The following is an 18,191-nucleotide window of genomic DNA, read 5'->3' as shown; positions in this document are numbered from 1 at the left end:
CTTTTAAGCTATGAAGTCGTTTTCACATGATTAGGTCAGCTAACAAACCACCTTTACCACCGGCCGGCCTGCTGGCCTGTCAAGTCAAACTAAATAAAACCGTTTAAAAATGGTTTTCAGCTGCGCTCGAGTAAAGCATAAGAAGAAGCATAAGATATTTCTTTGCCTATGCGTGCTTTCAGACTTTGCAAGTTTAATTATTTCCCACTCGGTACTTTTCGAACATTTTTCACAATTTAATACTGCATTTTAACAAATGAATAGGTAGCAGTCAGCCGCCCTGGGAACTTCCTCCTACAGCAGTAAACATTGATCTACATGCTCACCGTAAACTTAATACGAACAGCTTAGTTTTCAAGCAACGCTACGAGGAACTGATACACTCGCAATGTCTTAGAGATTGGGTACCGATCTTCACAGATGGCTCTAAAACCGACCTTAGCACAACATTCGCGGTAGTACACAGAGACGGTTCGCTAATATCCAACGGCTATTTAACACCAAATAATTCAATCTTCTCAGCCGAGGCACTGGCTATTCTTAAAGCTTCAGAGTACGCAGCAAGCAACAAAGGCAAATTTCTAATTTGCACAGATAGTTTGTCTGTCTGCCAAGCATTAAAAAACATATTTAACGAGGAAGACCAGACTGTTACCCAAATTAGGGAAAAACTAATAAAATGGACAAAAAAGATAAAAGTTTTATGGATACCTAGCCATATAGGTATCCCCGGCAATGAGTATGCGGACTCAGCTGCCAAAAGTACCTACTACAATCCCACCTTCTCCTTCAACACATGCTCCAAAAACGATATTCTCAAAACTATCGACTGCCACCTGTCACACCAAAAAACAGTTGAGTGGTCCCAATTTAACCATTCATATTCCCTTCTAAATCCACTAGGTGAAAAGTCAATATACCCAGCTCGACTCTCCAAGCAGCAAATCACCATATTTATTAGACTCAGGCTCAGGCACACCAAAATATCCCACGAACATATACTACTTGGTACGCCACCTTCGCCTTGTCGGTTCTGCGGGCATCTATTTTCAATTGACCACGTTCTTGATCGCTGCCCAGCACTAACTACAAAACGACAAACGACATTTGGAACTACAATACCATCCTCACTATTAAGAAACGTTACCTATAATAATGTGATTACCATATACAACTTCATAAAATGTATAAATATGTTAGAATACATCTAATAACATAAGCTTTTAACGCATATTAACATATGAAAATACTTAGTAATAAGCCATATGTAAAGCATGAAGTACCGAAGGCCCTCGCAGCCAGCGTGCTAAAAACTGTTAGGGTAATATTGTATATTTCCCCAACAAATAATAAATAAAATAAAATGTTAGCAAGTATTTTTCTTGTATAAATAAAAATAAATACAAGGTGCGATGTGCCCCCGAAGAGATTTAGGCGTCGTGCTCCATTTTAATTTTTGCTACAAATTGGCTGAACGGGGCCTACATGTTTCATGCCGACTCCGAACGGCATCTGCAAGGCAAGATGGGATGAGTTTTCACTCAGAAGCTTTTTATGGCAGAAATATCCTCGGAGTATTTGCCAAATCACTGCCGAGGGGCGATGCCGCTAAAGAAATTGTTTTCTAATTGAAACAAGTAAGGAAGGCTAAGCTCGGGTGTAACCGAACATTACATACTCAGCTGAGAGCTATAGAGACAAAATAAGGGAAAATCACCATGTAGGAAAATGAACCTAGGGTAAACCTGGAATGTGTTTGTATGACATGGGTATCAAATGGAAGGTATTAAAGAGTATTTTAAGAGGGAGTAGGCCATATTTCTATGGGTGGACGCCACTTAGGGATATCGCCATAAAGGTGGACCAGGGGCGACTCTAGAATTTGTTTGTACGATATGGGTATCAAATTAAAGGTATTAATGAGGGTTTTAAAAGAGAGTGACCCTTAGTTGTATATGTGAAGGCGTTTTCGAGATATTGAACAAAGTGTGGACCAGGGTGACCTAGAACATCATCTGTCATCTGTCGCTAATTTATTTATATTTGTAATACCACGAACAGTATTCCTGCCAAGATTCCAAGGGTTTTTGATTTCGCTCTGCAGAACTTTTTCATTTTATTCTACTTAATATGGTAGGTGTCACAACCATTTTACAAAGTTTTTTTCTAAAGTTATATTATGCGTCAATAAACCAATTACCATGTTTCATCCTTTTTTTCGTATTTGGTATAGAATTATGGCATTTTTTTCATTTTTCGTAATTTTCGATATCGAAAAAGTGGGCGTGGTCATAGTCGGATTTCGGCCATTTTTTATATCAATGCAAAGTGAGTTCAAATATGTACGTGAACTGAGTTTAGTAAAGATATATCGATTTTTGCTCAAGTTATCGTGTTAACGGCCGAGCGGAAGGACAGACGGTCGACTGTGTATAAAAACTGGGCATGGCTTCAACCAATTTCGCCCTTTTTCACAGAAATAAGTTATCGTCCTAGAATCTAAGCCCCTACCAAATTTCACAAGGATTGTTAAATTTTTGTTCGACTTATGTCATTAACAGTATCCTAGAAAAATTAAATGAAAAAGGGCGGAGCCACGCCCATTTTGAAATTTTCTTTTATTTTTGTATTTTGTTGCACCATATAATTACTGGAGTCGAATGTTGACATAATTTACTTTTATACTGTAAAGATATTAAATTTTTTGTTAAAATTTGACTTAAACAAATTTTTTTTTAAAAGTGGGAGTGGTCGTTCTCCGTTTTCTATTCTGCGTCATAAGTTAACTCACCTACCAAGTTTCATTGCTTTATCCTTCTTTGGTAATGAATTATCGCACTTTTTCGGTTTTTCGAAATTTTCGATATCGAAAAAGTGGGCGTGGTTATAGTCCGATATCGTTCATTTTAAATAGCGATCTGATATGAATGCCCAGGAACCTACATACCAAATTTCATCAAGATATCTCAAAATTTACTCAAGTTATCGTGTTAACGGACGGACGGACGGACATGGCTCAATCAAATTTTTTTTCGATACTGATGATTTTGATATATGGAAGTCTATATCTATCTCGATTCCTTTATACCTGTACAACCAACCGTTATCCAATCAAAGTTAATATACTCTGTGAGATCTGCTCATTTTTGATGTTGCTTTGAACGGGAATTGAACCCAGGATATTTGGTGTGGTAGGCGGATCACGTTACAACCACACCACGGCGGCCTATACAACGGCGGCAGCGAACACGAAAATAGCAGTGGCAATTTGTTGTCGATAAAACTCCTTTTCGAATTTAAGAAAGATTTTTTTTGAATTTTGTAACCGAAACTATACAAACCAATCTGAAATCGTGTTCAAAAAATTTTAAAGTTCAATCACATTTTAAGGAAATTTGGATTTTTTTAATTAGTGCTTATTGAATTTTTTTGAGCATGCGCTCCATAAATTTTAGTCTACAAAGATATGTGCCCTTAGTATGGAAGAGACTATAAGGCTATTTATGTTATTGTAAAAATTGTCAAAAATCAACACGAAATTTAAGAGACTTATAACCGCACCACAACAAAGCATTTGTAAATGATTTTGATATAAAAATGCTTCGTTTTGGTGTGAATATCCACACTTGTACTCTATTGACCTAAAACTATATACTCAAAAATTTAAAAAAATCGAAATAAAAAGTTCGACATTTTGTCAAATTATTGAATTTTATGGAAAAGGTTTTGGATATTGGTATGCATGGTTTCAATTACAAAATTCAAAGAAGTTTTTTCTTAAATTACCGAAAAAAAAAAAGAATTTTATCGACGACAAATTGCCACTGCTATTTTCGTGTTCGCTGCTGTACATATAAGTACTGTCATATGCTTTCACTACAGCTTACAACAATAACTTTACATACATAGTAGCAGAATGCCAAACTATTCTATAGAGCTTTTCAGAAGTATCATTAAAACTGGTAATTATCGTAATTTTTTTAATACATTTTTGTTGACCTTTTTAAATTTTCTAAATCTACAACTTTGCGCTCTAGTTGTTTTTGGAATGAAAATTACTATTTATTCCGTTCTGACATGCACACAATTTACCTAATAAACGTTATGTTAATAATAATTTAACACGAATTCGCCTTGAACGGATATAGCCAACCTATCCTCCAATGGAAACCTACATCCATATTTTCAAACGTGAAAGCTTGCTGGTGATTTAAATTTTCATAAAGGGTAAGCCGAACAATGACGAGAATTGAACCCGTGTCGGCAAGCATGTGGTTCTAGTATGTCATTACGGGTTTTATTTGACCCAATTACACACAAGAAAAATGTAGTTATTTTAAAATTGCCGATTGTTAAAAACTATGAACTCATTAAATACAAAGCTTTGGTTTAATTATTCCGCCAACTAACTATTCCTTATATATTTTTATATGTATAATGTACAAACATACTAATGAGGTGTTTTTATTAGTTTCTGACAAATCGATTTATTGCATGATAAGGATAGTACACACAGAGAAAAATTGTTGTAAAATTAACTCAAAATCGCGTATACCACAACTAAGACTTAGGCATAATTAACCTACTAAGTTTTTTCATCATCTTATTAAATAATAAATAAATTAGGTAATAAATTGCCTAAGCTTTGTTTCCATTGTCGAGCATAAATTGTGTAAGTACTTTGGTAGGATGTACAAGTTTCTTAGGCCCCATACAAAATTATTTAACTAAGCCAACTTTGTTCGATTTACAATTGTTTTTTCTCTGTGCGTAATTACCGCAACGCTGCCTTCAATAAGATTATGACATATGTTTTAACCCATTTACGCCCAACAGTGTTATTGCTCAATTCAGTCGGTTTTAGTATGCTAAATGTCTTTCGGCGGCGTTTTTCAAAAAAATAGCTCAATTTTCGATGTCGAGGCGATTTTCAAGTGAGTCCGACACTTGAAAAATTTGATAATTTCTTTCCGGGAAAAATAACAAAAAATCGTAGAACTTCCATTAAATGGAACAAAGCAACAGAGACCAGACCAGTTAGAACTACCCTAGAGCAAAATTGTAGTAAAAATAAAAACTCCGTAGTCGATTTCTAAAATCTATATTTAAGAAAAGCATAAAGTTTTTAATCTAAAAATCGGGATCACTTTTAGATCAGTAATTTTCTGGTAGATTTTTTGACGTTCAAACCCAAAGTTGAAGGACATTTGATGGCTGAACGTCAAAAAATCAATAGGCCTTAAATCTAACTCACCAAGTAAGAAGAACATTTCATATTTTGACTCAAATTTTCTAAATTCGAATTCCTTTCTATCGACCTGTTGGTCTTATTTTCTTAGAAAAATATTCAAATAACCATACATTGCTTTACAAAAAAGTAAAAGAGGGTACATGAAATGTTTTGAGAGCTCGAAACTGATAAGTCGTTTTATATTATCGATTTGGAGAACGTTTTTTATATCGAATTTTTATTGATTCTGTTTATTCAACGTAAGTACATAAGTAAATAATTTCAGTACGGTTGTAAGAACAGCAAATATCCTATCCTGAACTTTTGACTAAAACCCGACCAGAAAAATTAATTAAAAAAAGCAAACCAGTGAGACCTTTTTTTAGGTTAGTTCGCTTTATTGTTCTTAAAAAGAAAACAATTAGCAGCTTTTTCTATCATTGGTCCTCATAATATGGGAGGCTTGTTTTCGACGCCTTAGAGATTTTTTATGGATTTTATATTGAAGTTTTTCTGTACCTGATGAGTCGTCGATAATTCGATAACATATCGATAACAAATTAATTACATGCAGTCTGTCTTCGGCTACCGCTTTGATTTTGTCTTCTAACGCCAACGACTGAGTACCATTCTTTGGAAGTTGAACAATGTCTGGCACCTGGAATTCAACCCGTGTTGTATACCGCACCATTTCAAAAATCGTACCTCATCATTAATGTCCTCTAGTGCTGAAACTCTTCTATTTCTAATCCGAAAAAAGAAGTATAATACTGAAGTAGTACGTTGTATATCAAAATCCGTTGCAGCTCTGTAATGGTCTAATACTTCTAGCGCGTTCCTATATGCGAACCAATATTTCTCTAAAAGGAATAAAATTTGGCTTGGCATTCTATCTCAAGTGCTAGTAATGAGTTTTATGATTTAATTTTGCAGTTTCTGTGTAAAATTTCCTAAAAGGCTACTTGATACATATATAAATTTACTATATATGTATGTATGTGCATGAGTGTTAGAATTATGAGTCAAAAACTTTGCTCGTCAAATGTTTCACGAATTCATAATAACTTTCCGAGATTACAGATAAACAGCAAACTCAAACAACCGATAAGATAGACTGCACAATCACTCCGACTCTCCCATCAGCGCTGCATTTATGTAAATATGCATTTAGATTCATACCCAATAAACATTTTTGTTCAATCTAAACACAAGGAAGATTTTCTAAGTTATCGTATCTGAAAAGTTAGTTCTCGAACCAAAAGGCAGATTTTTATTAAGACAGTTTTGTTGGTACTCAAATTCAGAAATTGTATATTCTCAATCCCATCCCAGAAATGAGAATGATTTATAATGATAAACTGAGTACTTCCTGAAACCATTGAGAGTTTCGTTTGTGTTGTTTATTGGGTTCACACCAATATATCGTTAATATTCCCCTTTTATTTTCACGATTTGCCTATCAGCTTTGACATTCACATGCAGATTCGCTGATAGTATAGAACGTTCCCAGCCCTATTTGTTTCATTAGTACAAATTTTCTTAAATTTATTTAATACTACTATTATTACTCCGTCTTATTTATTTATATATTCGCGTGTTCTTTTTAATTTCAGGGCAAACTCTCACATGAATCAATCAAACAGCTGGTACTTGAGGCAGAACATTTAGTTCGTGACGCCGAAGCATTGAAGACGCCGATCAAGCAAAAACAGAAGCATTCCGTCATCAAATTATCGTCAACAGTTAAAAAACGTGAGGTGGTCATGCCAGGTCCAATCAAACAACGAGTACAGGCAAGTGATGTCAAATTCAATTTTCATTGCTCACTTTACACAATTCTCGGTCTAATTGTCTCGTATTATTTATTTTAGGAATGGCTTCAACATCAGCCATCAACGCCAACTCAACTGCATCGAAATCCTAGTGATGAACTGCACAGTGTGAATGCAAGAGCGGGCGATGACTGTGAAGCATCGGGTGAAGCATCTGAAACAGATTCAGTTCCACAACTTGGTTCAGACACCTCAGAGGGACTTACAGAGTCCATAGCTACTTGCATGCAGACCAGCACAAATTCGTATGGCGGCAACTCTACTGAATGCTTTGGCGGCTCTGCCGAGCCCATACTTAGCCCAACAACTGTACTTGGCTATGGCAGCAGTAATCAAAGCTTAAATGTAAATATTGTTAAACGTTCACAGACACGTCGCAAATCCGAACGACCTTGGTCAGTGTCGTGTTTGTCTCAATTAACGACCGAAACAGTGCAAACCGCTGCGGCTGTGGCGACTGCCAGCAATGTCCAAACTAGTCTCGCCACTCATTCGATCAGCGAATCAGCACTCGATTCGCTTTCGCCCGGACGTCAACGAGCCTCATCATCTTCCACCACTCAAGTAACACAAGTTAAACCGTGCAATAGCAAGGGTTCTTTAAAACGTCGTAAAACGCGTAAAAAGAAAATGTCATCCAGTGCAAATATTGCTTTGGCTGCCGCGAATTCCCATTCGGCAGGCAAGAAATCGCTAGAGTCCGGATCAGAGGATACCACTGAGGTGCCACGACTCACGCAAACGCTTTTAATGAAATCGTGCGAGTCGATGACTGCACATCAAATTCGTGAGATCACGAGCGCGCTCTTGAGTTTACAACGTGGTAATGCCACAATGTCAAACGAAGGTGCTGTGGCCGGTAGTAGCGGCGCTAAGGCACAGCACGCATTCACACTGTCACACATGCAGTCTCATCAACACACAGTGCAACAACAACAGCAACATAATGATAGTGGCGAAGAGGCTCAATTGATGAAGCCCAACTTCCGTGTGGGCTCCTACACAACAGCATACATGCGCAATGAAAAGCGTTTAGGATCATTGGCTGCTTTGGCCACCTACATTAATGACGACGAAGAAGAACAGCAAGGAGGTTAGTCCGCCGATTCAATTACTCAAGATTACTTAACAATTGTCATCGTTTTAATTTGATTTAGTTGCACTGCAATTTTGATATTCTTATCATAAGCTTTAACTATCTAAGTTCTAAATCATTTTTCGTCTGCAATTTTGTCTAACACTGTTTTGTTTTTAATTTTGATGCTTTAAGCTGCCACACCAGTGCCACAGAAGCAGCGAGGTATATATCTACACAATTTGTAGAAATTTGTAAATATGTCAGTGTACAAATATGTTCATAAATGTACATATATACATCATTTTCAAAAGGGGTATAACTAAAAAAAATTTAAAAGTAATGTTTTCTTCAAAATTGAGGCATGTACATAAGTCACAATATAAATTACATTAGGCGATAAATTTAAGAAATTGTAGTTATGCCTCTTTGAGAGATGATGCATTATTTTCTATGAATACTTTCCATATGCATATAGTCCGTGAAGGTGCAAGATTGCATCGAAAACTTGTTCAAGTTTTTTAAAGTTACCTAAATTATCTTACTGCAAGATAATTGCAGCCCCAATCAACATTTAATTAACCCCAGCTGTTGGTACTGTAATTGAAAATAAGCATTTGGAACGAAATTAAGAAAAAATTTTACTCACGAATGATGGAAATCTAATTATTAAACAATATTCTCTCAATCCTTTTAGTATTTGTATTCTTTTGTTTATCGATATCTTTTCATTGGATTCGGTTACAGAACTTTATGGTTGTTTGATAAATGATTTTGTACTTGAACCGATTATATGTATGCCTGCATATTGTTTTATATGTATAAATACTATTCTTTTGCTATTTGTGTTGCTTATGAATGCCAAACTATAAAAATCATCAAATAATGTAAATATTACTGTTATTGTTATTTAAAACAGAATATACAACTGGCACAGAGGATCATCATAGCAGTTTTTCTGAAACAGCCTGGGACAACTACCAAGAGAAATATAACTCAGAGAACTATTCTGAGGGATTTGATTCGGATGCCGCCAGAAAACTAATGGAATTTGGCGACGATTATAGGTGAGTGAACTTTTCTTTGTTTACATATCGTGCGTATTTATATGTATGTATGTATACATGTACAAATATTCTATTGTACGGCAAACATTTTGTAAAACGTTCGTGCAAACTAAATTATTCCTCATTTCTGCGGCCTTGTAAAATAGCTTACGATCATAGAAAGAGCCTCAATAGACCTTAACCTTGATGCATAAATAAGAAATTGTTTGAGTTGCCCGCTCATTTTGCTCGCAATGATCAATTTTATCGTTCGGCAGTATGTATCTGAATAGCTACTAAAAATAAATTATTTGCTCTCCTAGAAATTTCATCGATTCCCAGTCAGATTGTTGCTCTTCACTGTCAGCTGCCAACAATTTGGATTCGTTGTCGCCGCCACGTATGGATTCTTTACCACAAACAGACACTAAAACTATCACGCAAGGCACAATATCCAACAGTGTGGATCATGCTAGACGTCGCCGTGCACTTGACTTGGAATATGAGAGAAGACGTAAAACATTAGAGGTTCGTCGCAAATCATGTCAAGGTAAGATCACAGCGGTATGCACATCATCATATTAAATTACACATTTTGATTATATTTCAATTTATAATTCTCTTTCAGAATCAACTGATACACAAAATACACGCAGTCCCACACTGTCATTGTCCTCTTCAGCTAATGCCATCACCCCAAAAATTGGTATTGAGAAAGCGCATCAGCAAATAAAAACCGACACGGCTAGTCGCAAACTGGACTTTGGCATGAGTCATTCGGCACAGTCCTTACGACGCACATCCGAAAGTGACACATCGACACGCCGTCGTAGAGTTGATGATCGTCGTCGCTCTTCGCGTAATTTAGATAAAACCATAAAAGTCATACCGGCCACTTCTTCGTCCAGCTGTGATGACTCGGATGATGAAAAAGAAATGCGTAATTTGCTACATCAAAGCCGCAATCGATTAGAAGATACCGACGCATTGAAAACACGTTGCCACCTATTACGTCCCGAGGATTATGTAAGTTAATTATATCTGCTGTTATATTTATTTCACCTCATGTAACCGCAAAAGAGCAACCAAACGCACATACTTAATATTTTTTTTTTTTCTTATTGCAGACGGAGATCATCAATACTTGTCGTGACAATATACGGTGTCTAGAAGCTGTATTGCACGGTCCGCCTGGTACGGTACTTTCTGCACAATGTGCCGGCCAAACAAAAGGTGAGTTGGCTCTCTGTATTCACCTAAATTGCAAGTGTGCGCCCATTACACGTTTCATAGCGCGAACAATAGATTTTATAATGGATTTAAGTAACATGCTGATGTATTTTACGCTTTATCGTTTTTTTATAAATACTTTAAAGAGCTTGTATTCGTTGGTCAACTGTAGCATGCCATTCTTCAGAAGATTTTTCTAAAAAGAAAATGAAAACAAATAAACCAACCACAGCCTATTTACTGTAGCTTTAAAATTTATTTTAATCATTTACACTTTTTTAATCATTGATTTATACAAATGTACCAGACCCATTTACATTCCCACTAAGTATATATGTAAGATAAAATTGTTTATGGACTTTTTTTCCAAATGTAATGCACACATTTGTTTGTAAAACAAAGAGGGCTGACTTAAATACAAAATATGATAGTATTATTACGATGAATTTGACAAGCATGTTCGAACTTATTAAGCTGTTATAAGATTTAAATTTTTTATCAATAAAGATGTTGCATATTTTTGAAAAAATGATTTTTAGGTGTTTAATTTTTTGAATGCATTCGTAGATTTCTTCTTAGTTTGAGTGAATTATGTATATAATTAAAGTTAAGTTTAATTTGATCGTAGTGCTTGTTTCATTCTTCATGTGTATTGTCAAATGTACATTTGTAAATAAGCTCACCATTGACATTCACATGTGTATTTACATATTACAAATGCTAAATTGCAAACTAACTAAAAAGGCTGTGAAGAGTTGGTGATGGGCCCACAGTTGTGCATTCCAAACTTATAGTAGACGTATTGTAAGCATAATATTGAAGAGCTAATATAGTTTTTAACATATTGTAAATTTTATTAACACTATGTGTCATTGACTTATTCTACTAATTAATATTATATTAACATTTCCTTTTTAGTATGTTTTGTCCAATTAGTCATTTGAAGGTATCGGTAAAGAGTATCGCTCTGATATTTGAGTTTTCGATTATGTATACCTTACCCGAATGAGTAATCGCCACTGTTATCTATTCCATCAAAATAACAGCTTAAATACTTACATATAAATTGTAATAACAAATATTTACACTTTGCCACCAATTTGGCCTCGTAAGCATTTTGTTAGTCACAGTTTAGCTGTTAGTGTGTCAGTTGTGTGTTGAATGGAGGTCGAGTAATAACGATTTTCTTTAAACAAATTAAAAATGCAGACAGGTAAGGCGTCAATTAATCTTTGAAAGTTCCGCCGTAAACGAGCAAATGTTATGGTAAATAAATCTCTAATCTTCAATAGAATGATATATCGAATACTTCTTAACTAAGACATAAGCAATTTTTCGAAAGAGGTTACATGGATTTTATAAATGTTACGTGACAGCTGTGATTCGTTTTCCTAAAATAAATATTAGAATCTTAAGAAACTGAAATAAGATTTTACCCTGATTTGCTACCTTGTAAAATACAGTTAAGGAAGTTATGTGTATCACAGAAATCTATCGCGTTCCCATAGAAGCATAGAAACAAACAGTTCAGCGAAGAATGGTGCATGATGCTCTGTGGTCACGCTTCCCGACGCGACACAGGCACTACTATTCATAGCATTAACTGGGGTTGAGAATTGTCTCTTGCGGTTTGGTCTAACTTGACTTATCGACTTGAATTGCCTTGAGAACTTTCACTTACGGTTCTGTATAATGAGGTTAGCATATAATTGATGACCCAACACTTAGAAGTGCTTACTTGCCTTAGAGTTGGTGAGTTTTTATTTTTTAACTAAATTCTAAACGTTTTCTCAAATGCCAGATACGTAGATTTTGCAAAATGTTAAAGCCTTCTAGACATAGTTTCGATTGACGTGCAATGGCTGTTTCCATGAACGCGGAGCCTTTCTTCTCTGACTATGAAGCTTCTGTTTTCTTTCTTCTTTCTGGGAGTCGCTGGTAACTCAGAACATATTAAAACCTTCTATCTATGGTGTCCACCTGTTGCCTCCCTTTCCCACTGAAACTGCAATTTCAAAAAAAAAAAAAACAATACGAAACCGTAACTAAACCGCAAGTCACTTGGAAAAAAGGAAAATGAACGTTGCTGTCAAGACAACCGGATATTAAAAAAGTATACGAACAACTAGATAATCTGTATCAGTGTCCGTTTAAATTAATCTAGTTTGCTGAATTTGAAGGTTCAGTCATACAAAACGTACTGTGCTAGTTTTCAATGCGAATAACGAAAAGTGTTAGTAAAAATAGGTATATAAGGAAGTTGGTCGTTAATACTTTTCAGTCGCATAAATCATATTTGAGAGCTTTGTTGTTGTAAGTATTATTCGTTTGTATTTTTATAACTGACGCAACTTGCACAACAACAACATTTTTAATTAATTCTTTCGCCAATTTTTCGAGTTGTTGTGTTAACAATATCGCACTAACGAAGGTCGTTTTTATTTTGAATTTACCTTATCCCTTAGTCACATTCATTAATAAACACGCAGGCGAAACTAACATATAATTGGCTATAAAGCAAGAGAAGAGCCATTTTTCGCAGCTTTGTCTGCCACCAATCAGTCTCAATCATAAACTTTTCGTTGGTTCGCCAATTTTCAAGAGGGGGTAGTTTAGGCAGCACAATATTTTTTGGGTTAATCAATGTCCAATAAATCAACGAACATAGCAGCGGTAAAAATTTGTAAATTAAGCAAAGCAACATAATTTTGTTCAAAGTGTTTAAAATTTGCTATATGTACATGTTTATGTACATTAGGCCGGTCCCCATAAGCAAAAAAAAAACTGTAGCAAATCCTTGTGTCGGAATCGCTTCGGAAATATAAATTTAATTTTTTTGATTCTAGCAAACACAGCAGCAATTGGCTATTTTATTCTAACTTGCTGGATATCCTTTTTTTATTAGATATGTCATTATTTTGGTCTTAAGGTGGAGTTTGTTGCCTTTAGCGAAATCTTATGCATTATGAGTACATTCCACGTATTTTTATGGCAGATTGAGCGACAATGGCACCATCTGACATAAAAAAGTTGCCAACTTCCAACTTTTTATGCAAGCAAAGCATAAGAAGAAGAATTTGACATTTGGTTTGACCTAGGGCGCTTTCACACTTTGCAAGTGAAATTATTTTTCCCACTTGTTGCTACTTTTTTAACATTTTTTACAATTAAAAACTGCAATTTAACAAGTGAATAGGACACAAAATATGTTAGCAAGTATTTTTCTTGTATAGGGAGAATGTTTACAACAGTGCTTCGCGAAATTTTGTATGTGAATGGGCAAGGCGAAATAAACTTACCATTACTAAGCCCAAACCTTCTTTATATTTACAAACGGAACATCTTGCGTGATTGTGGCGACGTTAGTGGCATGCATAAGATTGCGTTGAACGCATCTATATGAAAAACTTAATTGTGGCTCGGCCAAAACGGTTCCTGCTGCATCTGCAAGGATAAAAATTAAATAAAAAGATTGGTCAGAAAATCTCTCAGCATAAGGTTCAAATTTAATCGGCGGCCTTTCGTATATTTTTTTCGACCCACTCTATTGTACGTGCATATTTAAGAATATGTGTATGGATGTGTGACATATTTGTATATACATATGTATATATGTACGAGCTCACTGTATCATAATAAAAAAGAGCAAAAACTATAACATTGGGAAAATAAGCCAGAGAAACCAAGAACGTCTCTCTTTACTTGTATAGTAAACAAAATGTTAACAAGTTCTCTGCTCTTAGCTTTTTCAATGTGAGACCGAAAAGCTCTACTAACATGTTATTTAACAGAATACTTATGTAAATTTGTTTAAATTTATGTTGTAAGTTTGTTTTGGTCTTCAGGGTCAGTTGAGTCTGTCTGTTTGTTTGTATGTTTAAGCTGTTTTACTTGGTATAAAAGGTTCTTGGAGCTCTTCAGCAGAACTGAGTTCACGAAGTTTTGCGTAACCGATTTGTTATTTTAGAGTAGATTTAACTTTATTTTGTGCTAAGTGCTGACAGTTTTTTTTGACAAGTTTGGGAACTGCTGCTACTCAGTGGCTGTGTCACGCGAGTAACAACAAATTGTTTAGAACTGTAAATTGTATGGTGGAACAATTTATTGCGCACCCCAAAGTCGTCAGTGTCTTTTCCTCACGTTAGCATAGTAGATGGATGTTCGCGGGTCAACGCTATTCTTTAAAGCGGTCACTTTTTATATGACCACTGATTAAAGGTTAATAAACTTACCTCAATAAAACTTAAGAATATCTCCTTCTTTTTTTTTTTTTGTAACGCAATAATAATACTGTGATATTTGTACGTAGCTGTAAATAATAAAAAGTAAATTTATATAAAAATAAATAAAAGAAATTAACGAAAACAGAAAAAGTCGCAGTGACATCAGAAACGTTTTATATCATTTTGAGAGCGCAGAATCAGAGAGAAACCACCCCATTTTCATTGCCAATCGACCTACGAAGTGGAGCAATAAGTGGAACGACGTCATCCCCTTGGCAAACAGAAAATGGATTTGATTTAAATTACGTTACATATTTTTAGATGTGCTGTGGTACGTACGTCGTATACACATATATACATACAATCATACATACATATGTGTGTGTATTAAGATGTACCGATAGAAGTTTCAAAGCCCACATTTGTGTTTGTATTTGGTGTGCTGGCTTTGTTTACATATATTTTGCATTCATAAGCAATAACAACAACTGAAAAAAAATATTTACATATACAAAGCTACTTGAAACAACAATACCAACGAAACCAACTAATTAACGAAAAACAAATATAGACCATGTGCTAAGGATTGCCACAACCACAACAACGCTCATGAGAACCACAAATATTTGTTTAACCAAATATTTTTTTGGGAAGTTGATAAGAATATTCAACAAGCGCTATGAAAACAAAATAGAAGTGGCAGCCCTTTCAATACATTTCCTTTTTAAAGCATATGTAGAACCACTCCACTCATTTATCAATTAAAAACTAACAAAAAATAGTAAAACAAAAAACAAATTCAATTATGAAATTATTCAAGTGCTCAAAATCGAATCGTGTGATAAAAACTAAATATCAAATGTGAGCACTAAATATCGCGCAATACAAAGTACCTACAAAGTGTGCATAAATAATAAAGGAAAAGCAAAGAAAATTTATATACCCCATATTTAAGTTGAGCACTTAGTGAAGAAAGTAACTTACATTTAATCGAAGTTTTTTGTTGTAATTAATTTCAACTTAAATAATAACACATATCTAAACACATACATAATTACATACAAGATAATAATCAAAAATGAAAGCTGACGCAGCAGTACAAACAGACATCTCGGAAATGATCTCAACCAGCTCTTCATCAGCCACATCCCGTTCCTCTTCCGAACAAGGTACAAACATTAAATAGCACTTAAAAAGTGTTTACAAGTCAGTTGAAATAAATTGTAAAATTAATAGCGTTAAATAATAACAAAACCACACAACACTATACTGCATTCATATATGTATGTATATATATTAGACTGGGTCGATTTATTAACCGATATCGCGCCATCGATTTTTCGACAGAATTTGGGCTCAGGAAAAAAAGCTCCACTACGCATACCCAAAAAAATAATTTTCGAGCATGCAAAAAAAAAAATGACGTAAAAACGACCAAAACCCAAAAAATATTTTTTTCAAAAAACTATTATCGCCAACGTTTTTACAACAGTTTTTTGAAGAAAAAAAATTGTTTTTGGGTTTTGGGGAGTGTTTTGGTCGTTTTTTTTTTGCAGGCTCGAAAATTATTTTTTTGGGTATGCGTAGTGGAGCTTTTTTTCCTGAGCCTAAATTCTGTCGAAAAATCGATGGCGCGATATAGGCTAACTTTCGTCCATACAAATCGAGCTAGGTTGGTATACATATATGTATGTATATATACATATGTTTTGTATATAGTATTGTGTATCGACAATTAATATGTATTAATTAAGTTTATCAATATAAGCGGGAATTTTTAGCTTAAACTATCAAAAGTGCAATTAATCACATTTAGAAATTGATTTGACAAACCAAAGCTAAGCCAAATAGCGAGAAATGCTTATGTATGTGTGTGTTTCTATGTGTTTCTATGTCAACAATTGAGAGTTAGCATTTCACTGCTTTGCTTATGACATGGTAGTGGTTTTCTTTGCATGAGAAATTTCATCATCATTCTACACCAGTGGTGGATCCACTGGGGAGAGCGGACTGGAGGAGAGCCCCTCCGCCCCAAAAGCCATCCCAGCTGTTAATCTGTGACACAGCTATCAATTCTACACTCAAACAATTTTTTTTCTTTCTAATGTGCATGGAAATTTTCTTCATTATTATAAAAATTCATCGAATAAATTAAGGAAAAATTTCTTTGCCTTCTGCAAAAAATCCCTCCAATGTTTATCTTCTGAGAAAGTGTTTTTTAGTGTTTATTTCGTATTTGAAAGATTGGTAGCCACAACCGATTTTGTTTAAACGTATTTGTCTTACGTGTGGCGAATAAAAATCTGGCTTAGAAGTACAAGGAAAAAGTCTATTGTACGAGCATTCCATGGAAAATCGTAAATTTTCGCCGATTTCGAACTTGCCTCCTTATTAATTTTCAATGTTAATATATTTTAAATATATCACATCTCAACGTACAAGGGGGAATAATTTAAAATTAGTATCAGCTTGAGAAAAAACAAGTTTAAAAAAGATTGGTATAGAAAAATTTTGTTGAAAAATCAAATAATTCTCAAACATTGCTTAGCAGCCATTTTTTTATTCTTTCATATTAATTAGCTGAAAAAAGAATAAAGAATGTTCATTTCTGTACATAGGCGAAGTCTGTACCTGGAATATGTATGTGAATATAAGTATACTGGAGTAAATTTCCAGGAGAGAATTTAGGCCTAGCTTCTCTTCCAATTTACGTCGTGCTCCTTTTAATTTTTCTTACAAAGGATGGGACTGGTCCTACATGTTTTACGTCGACTCCGAACTGCATTTGCAAGGCATATGAATTTTCACTGAGAAATTTTCCACGGCATAAATACACTCGAAATTACTGCCGAGGGGAAGCTCCGCATAGAAAAAGTTTTCTAATCGAGAAAACTTGTTTCTCAGGGTTTTTGGATGAAATGGAGCACGCTACGACATATAGTATAGGGGAAATCGAATAAACGTATCTAAATTTAATTTGTGATTTTAATAAACATTGATACAACTGCCAAATATAGTATTTTTTTTTTCTTTTTTTTTTAATATTAATAGTTTCGTTGAAGTTTCTCCAGACTGATGTCCGCATGTGTCCCGAACAAACGGATGATTTTTTGCGATTTTCAAGATCAGGTTTCTACTTGTAATTTACACATGTACCATACAATACTAATGCACTAAAAACTTTGTCTGAAAAGTTTTTCTTTAGTTAAGGTCTAGAAAGTAAAAAAAATGTGTACGATTTGTCCCGTACCAACCGTGAAATACTCCAGTAGCAATTGTTGTGAAGAGCGGGTAGAACATTATCAACATCGCTGGGTGCTTCAACGCTGCCTCCGTTTAAGAAGACATAGACGACTTCCCTTTAGAATCTTAGCACTTCTTGAATTTTGTTTACCAGATTGCCTTTTTGTTCTGACAGAAATTTGACCCGTGCTTAAAATGTTTCCTATACTCTGTGCCGTATTTTTCGATCGGGTGACAGCCATGTAGCTTTATAGATCTTTAAATGTTTAAACTTTGAGGTGGATATGAAAATATTTAACGAAGTCGATCGTC

The 18,191-nt window shown here is 34.8% G+C and overlaps 1 protein-coding gene across 4 annotated transcripts in view; it reads left to right on the top strand.

The window, feature by feature from the left end:
* klar (klarsicht) overlaps positions 1–18,191 on the top strand; it is a 225,993-nt gene that overhangs the window by 198,483 nt on the left and 9,319 nt on the right. For 3 of the 4 annotated variants that reach the window (XM_067790872.1, XM_067790871.1, XM_067790873.1), the window contains 6 exons: positions 6,844–7,023; positions 7,102–8,155; positions 9,057–9,204; positions 9,507–9,733; positions 9,812–10,209; positions 10,311–10,416. In XM_067790872.1, the coding sequence (XP_067646973.1) occupies positions 6,844–7,023; positions 7,102–8,155; positions 9,057–9,204; positions 9,507–9,733; positions 9,812–10,209; positions 10,311–10,416 (2,113 nt within the window). Of the gene's footprint in view, positions 1–6,843; positions 7,024–7,101; positions 8,156–9,056; positions 9,205–9,506; positions 9,734–9,811; positions 10,210–10,310; positions 10,417–14,538; positions 15,806–18,191 lie in introns of those variants that run through there. The other variant, XM_067790874.1, reaches the window with a different exon arrangement.

Source organism: Eurosta solidaginis, chromosome 5 (genome assembly GCF_040869045.1).
Source record: "Eurosta solidaginis isolate ZX-2024a chromosome 5, ASM4086904v1, whole genome shotgun sequence".
Lineage (NCBI taxonomy): Eukaryota > Metazoa > Arthropoda > Insecta > Diptera > Tephritidae > Eurosta > Eurosta solidaginis.
The sequence above is the reverse complement of the archived record's forward strand: the minus strand, read 5'-3'. Positions and strand labels throughout refer to the sequence as shown.